General features: G+C 30.1%; 1 protein-coding gene across 3 annotated transcripts in view; it reads right to left on the reverse strand.

Moving 5' to 3' along the window:
- Nucleotides 1-5,338: 5,338 nt before the first annotated feature.
- Nucleotides 5,339-18,064, reverse strand: part of LOC106468871 — a 40,561-nt gene continuing 27,835 nt past the window's right edge. For all 3 annotated transcript variants that reach the window (XM_022397232.1, XM_022397233.1, XM_022397231.1), the window contains exons 7-12: nt 15,203-15,307; nt 14,445-14,625; nt 10,944-11,043; nt 8,772-8,887; nt 7,222-7,359; nt 5,339-6,188 (exon numbers count right to left, since the gene is read on the reverse strand). In XM_022397232.1, the coding sequence (XP_022252940.1) occupies nt 6,078-6,188; nt 7,222-7,359; nt 8,772-8,887; nt 10,944-11,043; nt 14,445-14,625; nt 15,203-15,307 (751 nt within the window). In that variant the 3' untranslated portion in view covers nt 5,339-6,077. The remainder of the gene's footprint in view (nt 6,189-7,221; nt 7,360-8,771; nt 8,888-10,943; nt 11,044-14,444; nt 14,626-15,202; nt 15,308-18,064) is intronic.

Below are 18,064 nucleotides of genomic sequence, written 5' to 3' on the forward strand. Positions count from 1 at the left end.
TGTGTGCCATCACTATAAGGGATTAGAGTATACTAAACTTTACATATTATATAGGCTACACTAATGTGATGTTTGGGCCATTTGTTTAACTGTTATACCGGATGTACGTTTGTTTTTGGGGGGGTAATGAAAGTTTTCCAAAACACAACATTAATTTCTTGACGATCTAATACTTTTTGTTTTATCACGAGCTGACCAATTCCTCAGGATATGCTGGAGCATTTGATTCCACTTATGATCCTGTCTAGATGAAGAATTATTGCTCATAACTCCTGGTATAATTATTTATTTCTTGATGGTACAATAATCCCTGTCCTTGTTTCCACTGGGAGTTCAACTTATGTTGTAATAATTGTCATGCAGTACCTAGGGATTTCCTGGTAGTAGACTGTAAAATTATCTAAAACTAGCCTAACCTTACATCCATTTCTCCAATGAAATCAGTTCCCAATATGCACTCTTTCTTGATATCAGTTACCTACACATCATGGAGTGTGGAGAAACTTCCTACAGTAAGGGTAACTTCCATTTAGCTATAACTTTATATCCATCTCCTGTTTGCATCAACCCGTTTGGTTTCTTAATCTCTGGAGGCAATTTCCCATCTTTCATTAAAATATCAGCTTAAAGAATTATAACTGTAGAATCTGTGTCAGTCAGTATACTGAAAGGTTTTCCCTCAATAAACCTATAGGCTCATGGTCGATTTTATCAAGCATTCACCTTCTTTTCTCATTTTAAATATATTGAATATTCCAAGCTAAATTTCACCCCATAATTTCAACTAATGTCCATTTTTTAATGTTCTGTTAGCTCCATTGTTCTTTTCATCTTGTTGGAATCTCTCTCACTCTAGCTTAATAACAACCATCAATTTCTTACAGTTTTGGCTGTAATAGCTTTGTTTCAGCCTAATTATTTTATCATTTGTTATGATGTCTATAATTTGGTCAGATGCCAATGAATTCATCACTTTATAAAGAACATCCAGGTGAGATAATTGTGCAAGCCTTTCCAAATGTTATGTAAGTTTGGTTAAGGTCTCTTCTTTCCTCATTACCCTATTCCATAATTTTGCTCTAGATATTTCTTTCTTGTTGGAAAAGGCAGCTACTAATCCTTGATAGTTATGGCTCTCGGCTGGAATGTTACTTAATATTGTCAAAGCTGCTCCTTTTAAATGGGCAGCAAGATGGGTAGCTTTTGTTCACTATTCCACCCATTCATTCTGAAAGGCTTGGTATGGCCTGGTGGTTAGGGTGCTCAACTTCCAGTCTACAATTTTGATGAATTCAACTTCCATTGCCAACTGCAGAGCTTCCTCTAAGTTGCAGATTCGAATTCCTGTCACACCAAATGTGCTTGCCCTTTCAGCCATGGGGCATTATAATCCCACTATTCATTGGTAAAGAGTATCCCAAGACTCGGCAGTGGGTTGTGTTGCCTAGCTGCCTTCCCTATAGTCTGTCACTGCTAAATTAAGGATGACTAGTGCAGATAGCTCTCATGTAGCTTTGTGCAAAATGCAAAACAAACCACTCTGGAAATGATTTCTGAGCCTGGTATAAATCCCATATTACTTTTCCATCATAATCTATTAGATTCTCAATTGGCTGATGTTCAACTGGCCAGGTAAATTCTGAAACTGGATCTGGTAGTGACATGGCTGGAGTAGTTCTGGAAGGTAACATATGGCACAGAGAAAGTAGTGTGTAGACCAAATAAGTTCTCCTGTATAATATTTGGTGATAGATGGTATTTTCAGTTGGAAATCTTGAATTGATGCAGAAGTAGATGTGGCTGGTTTAATCTTTGAACTTAATAACTCACCAGATATTTTATTCTGTCACTGACATTTTTATTCATTTCAGTAATGCTCTTCTCTACCTCTTTGTCTTTCTTTGTTTCACTTTTGACTTCATGAAGACTTCATTATAGCTTTGCTGTACTTCAATTTATCATTACAACCTTTCTGTACTTTTCCAATTTTGTACTTAGCCTCTGTGTACTTCTTTGATGCCCTTCTGCATTTCTTGAAACTTCTTGTAATGTTTTTTTTCAGTCAGATTAATTTTCTATTTTAATTCATTGAATAGTATGTCTCTTTCTTTTAACTCCTCCTAAATTACTGTCACATTCTTTCTGGTCTTTTTTTTTTCATCTCTTCTAATTTTCTGTTTCTTTCTTCTCGATCTTCCTGGTTTTCTTTTAGGCATTCTTTTAATTTTTCACCTCCTTCCTCTATATCTCATCTTTATTAATTTCTTCATGTCAAATAACGCTTCATTGCAAGTCCTTGACTTCGTGGTCGCAAGTTTAACTCAAATATGTTCAAAGTACTATATTTTCACCAAAATAATCCCACTTGATATAATGTTGATCTTTCATTGGTGGATTATTTGCATTATTTTCACCACATAATATAAAAACGTCCCCCCCCCCCCCACATAAACAATAACAAATTAGTTTATTTTTTCCCTTTCTTGGCATTTCTACAAGCTTGTCTTCACTTGTAATTGATTGTACGCTTAAATTTACAAATGACACAAATTGCACTAAAGTGAAAATAAACTTACTTGTACTTTTTGGCTGAAATGAAAATGCTGTCTGACTGATTCACTCTACTATCTTCCATCTTTTTGATGCTTCAACCCTCGAATGTGTTAGAAAAAATTATGTCAAATTCTAAAATATTTTCTAGGTGTTCTAGGCTTGTCTCCATCTAGTTAGTCCCCCAGTGGCACATCAGTATGTCTGCAGACTTACAACCTAGAAACCGGGTGGGCAGAGCACAGATAGCCCATTGTGTAGCTTTGTGCTTAACTTCAAACAAACCATCTAGTTAACAAACAGTGTAATATTAAATATGTAATTTCCAATATTATATTACATAAATATAAACTAATTGTCTGGAATTTAGAACACAATATTTTCTTTCATCTAATGCAGGTAATAGTTCCATAATAATGTTTAAAAAAACATAACCTACTAAAGCATCCATACATTTATTAAGATATACATATCTAGATTAATAATACAAGATATTTTAGTGTTTTGTATAATATTCAGTCTTGGTATAATATCAGAAATCTTCCATTCTCTCCATTCTTAGCTTTTTTGCTTTCTCTTCTTTTAGATAGGCAATTCAGCTGACACCTCGATTTCATCGCATTCCTCAACATCTAACAGATCTGGCCAATCAATGTTGCGTACAATTTCGTTCATTTGTCTGACAAATTCATCTGCTCTAGCTACATTGCTTGTATGTCATTCCTCAGTGCTCTCAGTTGAACTGTACACTTCTGTATTTACCTCTAAGCCTGAAGTAAATCAAATTCACTAGTTTGAAACTATTCTGATACAGATGTGATATGATGGAAGATGGACATGAATGTTCAAGTGGTCAAAATTGTTTCATACATTAAAAAGCCTTTCAGCATCCCTCTAGTCTCAGTTTTTGTTGCAGCATCATGTGACTTTGAATGCTGCAATATAACCAGACACTTAATCAGATATGGTAAAACAGTTTTGGAATGCTATGTTGATAATGCACTTGGCCAGTGTGTTTCACTTATCAGCTTACATAATCCTTTTCAGCTTGTCTGCCCCCTAACTTGCTGTCAATTTACTTTTTCTAGATATTCCATTCACTTGTAGAAATTGTTGAAGAAATTGGTGGCATTTTATGAGATTGGATGTAGGTGGTGCATGTGTCCTAAAAATCCTTGCTTTGTGACATGAAGCGTAATCATGTTGGCCGGTACCATAATGTAGGACACACACAATTGTTCAAAACATCAAGGTAGGACTCAGCATTCATAGATCCATGCACTGTGACCAGTGAACCTAGTCCATACCATGATACCACCACCTCCAAACTTCAGTATTTGGACAACAAACTCTAGTAATAAGCATTCTCCAGACATCCCCCATACCCAAACAAGTCCATGGAAGATCATGTAGCATGATGCATTGCTCCACAGAACCAACTTCCATGGTCCAGGTTTGGTGTGCCTTGCCCCATGCTAATCAATGGTTTTTCATTTGTTTTTGTTATGAATGGCTTGTGAGCTGTAGTTCTTCCATGAAAATTCTTGGCATGCAGCTCTTTACGTGTCATGGAAACACTTATAGGATTGCCTGTGGCTGCTCTCATCTCCAAACAGATTCTCTAGTGTCTTACAGTGAGATGAGATAACCAGCCTTCTCAAGGTGCATAAGCTCCTGTTAGTCAGTATTTTATGCCTACCTGGCCATTTCTTGGGCTCATTGTCACCTGTGGACTTCCATTTCTTCAGCACTTTGCCAACTGTCGACCTGGAAATGTTTAATTGTTGTGCAATAGCACATACAGACATTTTCCCTCTGAAGCTGTTAGCTCTTTCCGTATACTCGTTGTTTGGCATACAAAGTCGAAGTAACTACTGATCACCTTTATAAGCCAAACTATTTGCATATTTCATCATCACACCCATTTTTTCTGCAATCAGTGGTGTGTACCATGACTTTTGGTAGGATAATGTATATTTCTAAATATTATGGAAATTACAAATGCAGGGGTATTTATAAGAAACAAATAATACTTCATGTTTTTGAAAATCAAAACGCATTTATTTTCAACTTTCAGTAAAACTTGCAATATTTGAAAATTAGACTAGTAAACAAAAATAACAAAATAAAGATAATTCACAAAACTTGTGTATATATATTTTTTTCTTGGCCCCCAATATTGGCAAACAAAATACTCTAGCTTTAAATTACAAAAAGCACAATTAATAATTTATTAACAAGTCACAAGAAATACCTTACTTCAACCATCAACAAAATTTTATTAGTAGGGCTATCAATAAACCTGTACGTTTACTTTTTATAAATACACTGTTTTACAAAAATAGTTATTGTGTTCTGCATTTATGCCCTGATTATGATATTGCTTGAAAACAATTGTAGAATCTTTGTGTCTTAAAACAAATACACAAACTGCATATGGTAAATTTTAATTTCTGACAAGTAAACAGTTGAACCATGAGTGCATTATATAAAACTTTGATTACAAGCATGAACTGTTTTTGATTTTCACTAATAAATACTTTTTTTTAAGATTCGAACAATAAATGTGTATATTTCCAGCATAAACAATAAAGTTTCTTTTGCAACATTGGAAGTGGCATTAATAACACATACAAGATTGAGTGGAGTTACATTAAACATTTATATACACCGAGAAGGAAGGAATTATATAATTAAAGCGTAAATACAACAACATTGGTTCCTACAAATTCAAATTTAAAAAAGGGCTGAATCAACTACTTATCAAGGGCATTTTTTTCTATTTTTACACATTTTTTACCTAAAGTTTTTTTGTACATCTTCAGGAATGTTTTAGTCCAGTAAAAGTGATCATCTGAAACGGATTGTAATTCTAACAATACCTCATCTTTAGGTATCTGAGATGGTACTTGACATTTGTTCCAAAAATTAAAACAGCAAATGTTTCCTTTTATAGATATGATCTATCATAATATTTTTCAAAAATATGAAGGTAGGATAATGAAGGCACATTTTATTAACTAACACAAATATCAAACAATTATCCTCCGATATTTCTGGTTTACCATCACGAAACAGTTTAACTACAGTTGGTAATTTAACATTTGCACTTTAATAACAATTTAAAAATAGTATTTCAAAACTTACTGACATATAAAAACAATAAAAAATCTTTAAAAAATGTTGGTTCTCTAAATATCCTTGAGATAAAATTTTCTTTTTATGCCCTTTGTTTACAGCAAGACAATCTCCATAAGTTACACTGCAATTAACCACTTTTTGAGATTTCCTTACATTTACAAATAAGAATATAAATGCACATTGTTGTAAATATACTTCTTAAGATCAAGGTTTTTTTAAATTCATTGAAAATATTCTGGCACTTTTCTACTTTACTTGAGACATATTTCCTGACATTTAAAAATGTGAACACAAGTTTTCTCAAAACACACCATATTTTTTTATTACTTGTGTCACCATTGTTTCAACTTGATACTGGATTTTGTACTGATTTAGGTTTCATAAGCTTAACCCAGGTGAATGTCATTTAATTGGGCTAACAACAGAAGGATAAAAGACAAAACTGTCAGCCCTAAAATTAGATATGCTCCACGGACAGGTGTTCGAAAAAGTTTTGCCTGTAAAATAGAATAAAAAAACATTCAGAAAACATCTCAAAAACAGGTATTATTACTAATATAATAACACTTGTAGCTTTAATCAAATAATATCATAGTGAAACATAAAATAAAGGCACATGCTATGTTGATGTATAAAAAATATACACTGAATAAACAAACCAGGCTGTCATTATTTTCTCTTCACCAATATGAAGGAGACTAAGCTTCTCAGCAACTTAAAACCATTTTTGTCCTTGCTTTTACTTTTAGGCATTCTTGTATTATTTCTTTTTGTAGTCTAAATTATTTTTTTTAACTTTTCAGTTAATTTCATGTAGATACCATATCAGTAGTCTTATTTGATTCACTTGTATTGCTTCCACACACCAATAAGCCTCTTCGATTATGCTTTAAGTAATCAATTCTTCAATAATAAGACTGAATGTAATAAAAAATTATGGAAAAATGAAATGTAAGCATTTTTAACTTAATTCTTGCTCTAACTTCATGTTTTAAATAGGTATGAAAACACTTATTTTCATAGCAATATTAAAAAAATCATGCAATAAAACAACAACACAAATTTGAAGTAGGAAAAGTTCACTTCTATACAAGTGCTCTTATTAATCTCAGCCATAAAATTGATGTATCAGGCTTAGCAGTACAATTTTATCCTTACTAAAAAATACTACGTTTTACACTTTAGAGTACTACTCATAACATTTCTGACCATTTTTGATGCAAAGTTTATAAATATGTTTACTAATGAAGTATAAACTAGGCACTAGCAAATCATGTGTAAAAAAAGAACTTCAACTTTAAATCCATCTAGTCAATGAAGACATTATTTTAAAACACTTTTATGCCTTTTAAAAAACTAAGTTTCTAAATGTCACTTTCTTATATAAACACCATATAATATAGCAGACAAAGTGCTGCATTTTAAAAGAAATTTTGCTTTATTAATGAATTCTTTTGTCATAATTTTTCACTGAACATTTAAAAGGTCTCTATAAGTCATATCAATATTTTCAACTGAAAGTATCCTTACCTGCATTTTTAAAGAAGTAGTGTAAAGTAGAACAGAATCCAAATCATCTTGACTTGTGTCCTGATATCCAAATGGACGAGCCCGAAGTTCATGCCCAAGTTTTCTAAGTGCTCGGCATGAGCTTGTTAAACGAGCTGCCTGAAACAAACACGTAATTTTTGGCTAAGCTAACTATAACTAATTGAAATAAATGTTAGCTAAAGATTTTTTTTTTTTTGTAGAATGAAAGCATCATACAAATGTAAGTAAGCATTAATTATAACACATGCCAGCAGGTTTAGAAATTTCACAAAGTTTTTTACTCTCCATTTTGAACAGCCTTGTTTTACAATAATGAGGTACTTTTACCATGCCTAAAATGTCTGCAAGAAGTTTTTTATATAATTTCATCCAAAATGGAGAAGATAATCAAAGCTTTTAATTCTTTTCATAATTAGACAAGCTACTTACTACTTAACTTATAAAGATTAACTGAATCAAGTTCGAGTTACAACTTTACTGTTTCTGTTTTGATACAGTTTAATTTTAGTTTTATATAAGAATATTCTGAGTTTTAAGTAACTTGGATAAACTTAACACAGAATCCAATCACATCAACTGTTCTTCACTAAAAGGTAAATGGTCTTAAAATAATCATAACTATTTAGTAATTTTGTAATGCAAGTTTTCTCTTTGTACATTTTTCATATGTGGTATTCTAATAAAACAGTTTATCAAATCAAATACTGTTAAAAAGAAAGGTTATCCCATATATTTAGATTATATTTTTATATTACTATAAACATGTAATATAGTTTTATCTTAAGAATTATAAAAAAAATTAAATGAGCACTAAACAAATTTCTTTGCATTCTCACTATATACATTACTTATTCAAAATTGACAGCCAATTTAACAAAACTTTGCTTTCTAATCTCTAATCAGATGCACAAATGTTATGTAAAGTTGGGACATTATCATCATAATCCTTAATCTTAAAAAGAACCCAGGAGTAAACAAAATTCTAATTGTCTGTGCCTAGTCTTAGTTCTTGTAATAATAAGCCAGTGTGGTTCTTCACTATTTCTCTCAACAATCATAACACATGAACTAGGTTTTTAACAATACTTAACATGAAGTAAATTGGAACTTTTTTTAAATTATTTCTGTGTACTAACTTCATATACAACATAATAAAAAGTCTGCATTGTATGTTCTAATTTTGTTTTTAAATGTATTTGAACATTGGACCCAAATAATTATTTCATCATATATCACTAATACTTACTTTATTCTCATTTTCCTAAACAAACATTTTAACACTCTTACAATAGATTTCTGAAAATTCTACACTATTAGTCGAAGTACTGCTGTCCATAAGTTCAAGAAAAATTCTCTCTCTTACTTAAGCTTGTGTAATCAAAATATTAAAAATATATATATTCCATTGGCAAAGTTGTAAAACATAAATACATTAAACTTTAATAAAACATGTGTCTTGAAAGTTGACAAAGTAATAATGACATTACAAGATCAATACAGAAATATTATAATGTACCAAGTGAACACACCTGTATAACTGGAAAGGCCAACAAAATTATCCACAATACAACAGAACTAAGAACCGATATGAAGATAAAAACATCTCTAGTAGAATTACTGGTATCACTCACAAATCCATAAATAGCTGAAAAGACAATAATATGTTTCATTTTATTTATGAGGAAGAAAGTAAAAAAAAAGATGTATGCTACATTTATAAAATTGGCCTATTTTATATATGCAACATACAAGTGGTTTAAAAGAGTGTTATTTCAAAGGTATTTTAGACAATATAAAATGATAGAGTTTTGACTTTAATTGCCAGCTCCTGCCTGTTTCCAGAGTGGGATGAAATTTTTGCTTTTTTATTGAGGCCAAAATTCTACCTGGTTTATAGTGTATTTACATTGAACTCGTACATATACAAGACTCTCATATGTTGTTACATGGATAGTGTACTTGACTTGTAACAAACATATATGTCAGTTATATAATATTCTTATATGATAAATATATTAAATAAATGAAACTTGTGGTGAGACTATGTGGCACATATATTCTTCTGGTACAAACTTTTGGTTGGTAAATACACCATACTATCATCAAGTTTTAACTAATAAAATAAAAATTAGAGGATGTTTCATCAATGAACTGTAAACTTTAGTTCAAAAATTTATCAAAGCCAAGTTAAAGTTTCTAATATAAAGAATATTTTGTCAAATCTAATTGAAAATACAAAAACTTGTAACGCTCATTGTTTTCAGTACTCCAATAACACTGTAACACCTCTGTGTGTGCGGATATAAAAAAAGGAAACATCAATTAGTACAGTTCTTTCCTACTCTGCCTTTCACCAACCTGGTATTGTAGCAATATATTTCATTCATACACATTAATTACATTTAAAAATGCATGCCATTAGACTTAAAATTCCACTGTAATTTTGTAAGTTATAATGATATGGGGATTAGGCTTTACATTGGACAACACCTGAAATTTTAATTATTCAAGAATCATCATTCACATACAGGGCAACAGGACTTTTATGATTTCTTTCTATTCCTCCATTCTACAATATATGTTTCTTCATGTTCATTCCCATCATTAAAATTACCTAGATCAAAATCTCTTGTCCAAATACTTTCTACAATATTTTATTGTCACCACTCACCTACAAAACTGAATATACTTTTGTTCTTGATTATTTATCTAATTACCAGTTTTTGTACTTGAATTCAGGAGTTAGTACAGTGTGCTTACACTAAGAATTACAAAATTCCATATGATACTAAGATTTACTCCTGACACTAGCACTATCTAAGCCTGACACATCTCTATGAAACAACATAAACCTACCTTAATATAAATGTGCATTTGTATTTTTGGTTCCATAAAAGCTTAAATTTAATAATCTAAAACTATTTAAAATCAGTGTTCTTTTTATTGTATACTTTTGTGGCAAAGAATATACACTTTTTCATCATAAAGTTGCCCCGATATAAATGTTGATTTTAAGTATAGTCTTGAGCTGTATTTTGGTATCCTTTCTATAAAATATAATCACTTCCTACAAGTTATGGAATCGATATATAATTAAATATATTCATTAGGCACCACACATACATTCAAGTAACAACATATATGTTATTTGTAGATTCATATATGTATTGACTTATATTTCAAACAGAACTTGTTTGTACACAAAACACACACAAGATATATATTTTTATACACATATGTTCCATGGAGAAGAAATATCAAATGGCAAACTCCAACAACAATACTTAAAACAGTTTAGGAAAAATGGCAGATTCAAAGTTCACACTTTTATTAGTTTTAACACAGACAGATATGAATATTTTATTTGACATGAGTTACCTTGAGAGGTTTGCAAAATGTAGTTCACACATTTGTCAGTTCTAAACATAAAGATAAATTCACATAGGTAATCAGAGTTACATAGTGTAATTTAACCATTGTTCGGATAAAGGACTCATGGCCACAAAGTGTAGTGCAATTTTGTGGAAAGGGAATGCAAACCATGGGCCCTCAGATTCACAGTCCAGCATGTTAACCACTATATCACACCCAGTCTCAGTGTAACATGAAAGTTAACTGTGATGGTTTGACAACCATATTCTACATATTTGTTTGTTAGGACACAGAGGAAAATGCCAGAACTTAGTATGAAATTAAATTACCTGTGGTGGTTTGACAACCATAGTTTAATATTAAAAGAGAAACACCAACTGCTTGGTCTTCATTTAAGTAATTGATAAATTTTCTTGCTTCCATGATTTCCTAATGAATGGAGATATAAAAGATGAAAACAATTCAGACTAAACAACAGTTATCAATAAACAGTACTAAAAGTCATGCATCACTTGAATATAGAACTTTATAAAAAGCATTTCATGAAAAAAAGAGTATATAACTATTGATTTGTGCGATAAGTAATGTTTTAAACAATATCTGTATTAACTATATTATAAGCTTCAACTCAATATGACTCGCAGTGAAGTGACAAAATAAAATCACATGCTAACATTTTAGTTAGGGATAGTTAATCCAGTAACAACTGAACTTTTAACATGGATGCAACTAAAATCATTTAGTAAAAAAACAAAAATCCATATGCCAGTATTATATTAGTTGTTTTTGCTGTTATAATTTATTAGCTTCATTGTATTTAGTGAACTGTTAGGTGATGTGCATGTTAAGTTCCACTGCTGGAAATGAAAAGCCAGCAACATTTTTAAGGAAATAAAAACTAGTCTTTAACACAAGTGAGACAAATAACTGCTTGAGACTCGCGATATTCCAAAAGGTTACTGACATAAATTCACGAAGTAGTAGTTCGATCAAATTTTGAATGCGAGTCAACAAACGAGATGACAAGGCATTTCACCCGTGACTCGTTTCGAAAAAGTTAAAATAACAGTTAGGCATCTAAGCTGAGCCTTAATTTTTTCTTTGGTAGAGGCTGGATAAAGTGTACCTTAAACACTTTTAATATGTGTGCTGTGATTACTCTGCTTCTTGGGGCCTTGCACTTGATAAGGCCACATTGACCAACAGTCCACTATTTTTTTCATTTGTTTCTTCTAGGCAAGCCTGCTAACACAGTCACATTTTTATTTTGAACTTAGAATATACAGTTCTTTATACATATAATATTTGTATTTTTAGTTATTTATGGAATCATAAAATGTTACAATAATACTGTTTTTATGCCATATTATACTGTATTATTATTTTTTCCTTATAGATAGAATAAATTTCACTTTCTAGAATAAATGCTAAAGTACACTTGAAACAATTGCCTCATTAGGCTCTTTGAAGAATAGTGGTGTTAATTTTAAAACATTTCATCCACTTACAAATTAAGAAAGGAAAATAAAACTAACTCTGAAACACAACTTCAGTATAATAATGGTGAAGATGCCACTGAGCTTTCAGGCAATTGGGCAGGGGGGATCTGGAGGACCACGGGCCCCTAGTAGAGGTACAAGGATAAATGTTTCCCCACAAAAATTGATGTTTTTGTATTTTTGAAACATTTGGTGACAATTTGAATTACTATCTTGCACACAAACTTGAATACAAAATTCTAAAGAAATACACCTCCTGCTGAAAAATCTGTAGGCAGTGTTGCAAACAGACTGATAGACAAATCCAGAGAAAACTATTTGTCTTACAACACACAGAATAATGACTGGCTACACAAAATGCTATGCTAATTGAGAACTGGGGCTTTTTTTATCTTTCTCTTCTAATTTTTAAACAAATCAGCATGCTACAACTCTCTCAACTCCCAAAACTAATCAACAATCAAAATAATTCCTGAAGCACAAGTTCACAGTAATAATACATTAAATGATTATTGTCATGATATAAAAGACTGTTTCGTTCAGATAGTATTGATTAATTTAGTTTTGTGAGTGAATGTTTTATTATTGTATAGTTTTGTTATAATAGGAGGTAAAAGCAAATGATTGTAGGAAGTTTTGTTAGTAATTCTTTGATGTTGAGAATATCAAATGTCATGTGCAATATATTGACGTCAAGAATATAGAAAGTGGACAGACAATTATGTAATAGAGATATAAATAGCGTGAGATGAGCAGGAAGCAGCAGACAGATAATAGCAAAAGAGAATAAAGTTGGTGTAAAGTTAACTACCGTAGACGTGATAGGACTAACAACTGACATTGGCCTAACGTTTAATATGTTAGAGTGAAACTAACAGTAGAAAAAAAGATAAGAAAAATAATTTTATTCCATCAAAGTGTGGTTCTAAAGTAACTGAATCAGCCTGAGAGCACTTTGACAAAAGGAACAGAGGATCTTCAAAAGAAAGAAGACTAAACAATTATGGTAACTCGTGCCACAATTGTAAGTGAATCACAGAGAACACTATTGTGATAGAAATAGAGAAGATAGTTCAGCTTGTCAACTGAAATTCTAAAGTAACTGAATAGGCCTAAGTTGATATTTGACAAGAACGAGAGAACTACATATATAGTATTTATGATATATCCATAATATCCATAGTGTTGAAGAATTTATTGTACATATATTAACTTGTTCTGAATATATATATTATTCTGAAAACAAGTGAAGTGTGTGCTGTTTATTCATTGTTGCATTTATTGCTAACAAGTCACAGACACCTACTGTAGAAGAATCGAAATCCCAACAACTACATAGTATATATTTATACTATTAAAAAATATAACTAAAAGCCTTTTTTGACAATTGGCAAAGATCAGATTTTTAAATTCTGACAATTATGTTAATATTCTTTATTGTAATTGGCTGTCAAAATTTTATTCAGTCAAGTTTTTTTTCCTTTTGACAAGTTTATGTGAAGGCACATGCTGTTTAGCCTTTATGGAATATGCGCCACTGGCTTTCTTGTAGTTAAAGTGATCTCACTTAATAAAACATAACTCTCATTTCAGATTCTTGTTGTTTTAAAAGAAGAAAGAAGCATACTTATTTGACTGTTAAAAGACTGTATAGTTTTGACAGGAATAACTTATGAAAGAAATACTAAGAAACAGAAGAGTTATATACTACTACATAAACTGTAATTAGATATGCCAACTAATAAACTATCAAGTGTTTACTAATTTAAGTTATGATAATGTATAATAAATTTATATATATATATATATATATATATAATAATCACTTCTTGTTAAACAATTAAGTACCACTTCAACAACAGTTTGGTATTTGTAAACATTAAGTTAAAAAATATTCAAAACATACATACAGTTCCATATGCCTATATGGATATCTAAATTTTCATACAGATATTTAAAAGTTTCAGGAGTAAATCAAATTTGAAACACTTGTTGATCCTATCTGAGCATATGTCACAAAGACATCTTTTTATGAAGTACTTATAATATAAACAAAAGTCACAATTTAAAAATTACAATTCATAACATGATAGAGATAGAAATTTTCACATTAAGTTTCCAATTATTGTAACAGTAAATATCTTGTTTGTTTTCAAAAATATATATACAAGTTGTTTTCATTATACAAAGAACTAAATAAGTTTGAAATAAGTTATAATTCTTGATTTTCTAAAGCTTAACTCAATAAAGATTAAGCCTGTTCATCTGAAAAAAATGTTCAACTAGATTTTTAGAGATTTCCATCATATTTGTTATTTAGATATTATCTACCTTGTAAAATTCCTGGAAGCTGAGAGTCTTTTCTCGAACAGCATAACTAATATTTTCTAAGTAAGAAATTATTAGCTGACAATGGACAGAATAGCTTGTCGCTATAGCAACACAAACAATATCATTCCACAGCAGAGTAACCAGCATCAGCACAATTAATAAGATTCGTAGAAAATTATAACTACAAAAAACAAAAAAACATTTGCCTTAATAATTGCATGCTGAAGATAAGCAAATAATAAAACAATTCTTTAACATAAAATTGAAATGTTTTTTTGATAATTAGATGATGAAATTATAAATATCACATACCAGTTTATAAACAAAATTAAAAAATTTAATTACAAACTCTTTGCAGTAATTCCATTACAATGTTAATTTATTCAAAGTTAAATTAAGTGCAATATCAATAAAATTAGTTTAAAACATTAGCCTGTTTAAATTTTAGTCCCTATATTAAGTTATTTCAAGGTAAACATTTTGTATTTATGATTGTGAATGACACAAAGTTAAACTTTTCTACATATAAATTCATCTTCTATAATGTAAGTTTACAAATAACCTCTGCCAACATTATTGTAACCATTTGTTAATACATCATGAAATATGGAATAAAATAACCCTGAAGGAAAATATTTAGAAAAATGCACAAACATAATTGAGTATTAGGTACTCTTGTTGTTGTTGTTTTATATATATATATATATACTTTAAATTATTATGATTTTCTGGTGTAACAAACAAAATAGAGTTCTTACTGAGGGTTCATCCATGTAAAATTAATCTCAAAGTCTGACATCATGTGAAGAATTTGTGGAGAGACAGACAGTAACACCCAACAAAGGCCCATACCTAAAAATGCTCTTCAAAGGAAAGTGGAATATCAGAATTGCAATTTACTAATATTTTTATTGAGAATAAATATAATATGCAACAAAATCATGAATATAACATCTCCATTTTATAGACATTCTTGACTATGGCATACAAAAGATACTTCCAGACATGTATCAGCAAACATATAAAAATACATGGTTTACCATTCTTATGTATATTAGGAGATCTGAAAATTTAAATATTTTCTAGGCAATGTCCAAAATAATTTCTACGATTCCTATATGCTTTACAAAACTAAAATATTTGTCTTAATTTTAAAACACAATCTGTTAGTTTGTTTTTCAGAAGTTTACTACAACTATTTTGACATTAAAATATATTAATATCTCAAAATGGGAACCATTGTTAAGCTAATATTAAAGATTAATCTAAAAGTGCTGTATGCTGAAAAGTATTATTTTAATCTTAACTTCTAATCACCTATTTTTATGAACTTTCCTGAAAATCTACAGCTTTACTACTATCTGTATATTCAGAATAACTATGAAATATTTCATTAAAACTTTATACAACTAAAATTCTGATATAATATAATATTATTCCCTTTCTAGACAGTACCTTGTGTGTGTATATATTACATGATAACATGAGTTGTCATATTTGATGACAAGGAACCCACTTTATAGAAAATACAAGTTTGGAAATGGCTTGACTGGGCAATAAAGAAAACTTTATTACAAATGTATGATGTTTCAACAAGATTATGTCATCCTCAGGTACACAAGTTTTATTGTAATTCAATTTTAGAAGAAACTTCTAAAATATAACAACTAGTAACCCTAAATGTGATTTTTTGCTCTCCAAAAATAATTTTTAGTTTAGTACAAAACTACTTTCAACTTCTTGCTCATGTGTATAAAACTTGTCAATATTCAAAAAACATAAGAAACCTACAAATGTATTAATGATTGTTTTTTTTATTATTTAACTCAGTTGAAAATGAACATAAAATTTCCTTCAACTGGCACTTACAAAAAATCAAATTTAACTTACCTCATTTACTGTTTAGATTGTATCTAAAAGTCAAAAACTTTAAGTTTTTTTTTTGGAATAAAATAGTTAAATGCTTCTAAATGAATACAACTTGAAATGCTATCTGAAACCTGTACTTTTACATAATATTTACACTACAATGTCATTACATGGAGTATATCAACTAGTTATATTGTTTACACAACAACTCTTTTACATGTATGCACAGTTCCTACTGCTGGCAATTTAGAAGGAAGATCATTTCAAAAAGCACTAGAAATATTAGTATGGAATTAGGGCCTACTGATATGGTAGTACAATATAACATGATAGTGAGTATGAGGACATGCTATAATATTTTCCATTCTTTAGCTAAAAAGTAAAATTTTCAAAACTATGTTGTTTTTTTCATAGTTCCCTGATTGGACACAGAGAGAGAGCTCAAGTGAGTTACTAACTTTCACTTTCCTTAAATGGCGAACTAAGTTAAGTAAGCATTAAAAGCCTACTTGTCTGATTCTCTTACAAGGATAGTAATGTTCTTTTAATTAGCTAGCAGTTATTCTTGCCAGCAAATCAGGTAATAGTTGTAAATGGAACTGCTCTTGATCTTCACTGTCTATTGGCCCATTGATATAACAATAACCAATCACTGTTTTCTTGTATTAGAAACTTTTTTGAGGGTTTATTGACATATTAAAGACAGTGTTGGGTTTAGAAGAACAGATTTTACATAAACTTTCATAGCATTTAAGAGTCTTAATACAAGAATAATAGTTTTCACTTCCCATAAGTTTTCCATTATTTTAGCAGTTGTGTTTCAGTAAGAATACAGCAGAAACGTCCAGTTTCTGCTGTATTTTCTTTATATTTTTTGATTGTTAAGAATCCAAGTGATTCATGAGTATACCTCTCATTTAAAGTTATTGTTCTCACTCATCTTAACTGAACAAGATTTAAAGTTTTGTTGTCGTGTTTGTTGATATTCGTATGTTTAGTTGTGTTTCTTCACGTTAAGGGTGAACATATTTACAGTATACCATTAGCTCACATTTTAAGATTTGTTAGTGAAGTCCAAAATTAATCTTGGATTTCACAGAGTATTCACATAAAATAACATGATCCTTAACTTTGTCTCATTCAGTTTAATCCTATGCACATGGGTTCATGTATTTTACACAACCTTGTAACCATGAAAGTATATGTAACTCTGAAAGTACTTGATATATCTTCACAAAATTTGGCTAGCTTTTAGTAAACATTACAAGTCTTTTGTACACAAAAATAAGATTTTTTAATTAAATATTCTTACTAAAGATTTTTCTGTCAATATATATAGTCAGAGTGTTGAGCAGTCTGGGTGCAAAGTGATTTTTATTGTTAAGATTTAAAATACTATTCTTGAACTTACAGTTTACAAATATCATTTGCATAACTCTACAACCTCCCAAATAAAAATCAAATGTTTTTTTCAGTAAAAGTTTACATTTCATCTATTATTTTCTCTACCCTAAATCTATACAGATTCAGTTAATTAAATTGACCTTGTAACCACTACAGAAAAAACAAAGTAAATCTAAATTAAAGAACCAGTGCTGCATTCAACATAGCATGTGACACACAAAATTTGATGTTTGGCTGTGTTTTTAATATTTACTTCTAAATTAAGAAATTAACTATTGTATATTACTAAAATTTGAATTATAATCTACAATTTGATACCAAAGTTATTGACATAAATTCATAAAATA

Source organism: Limulus polyphemus, unplaced genomic scaffold, assembly GCF_000517525.1.
Source record: "Limulus polyphemus unplaced genomic scaffold, Limulus_polyphemus-2.1.2 Scaffold3197, whole genome shotgun sequence".
Taxonomy (NCBI): Eukaryota; Metazoa; Arthropoda; class Merostomata; order Xiphosura; family Limulidae; genus Limulus; species Limulus polyphemus.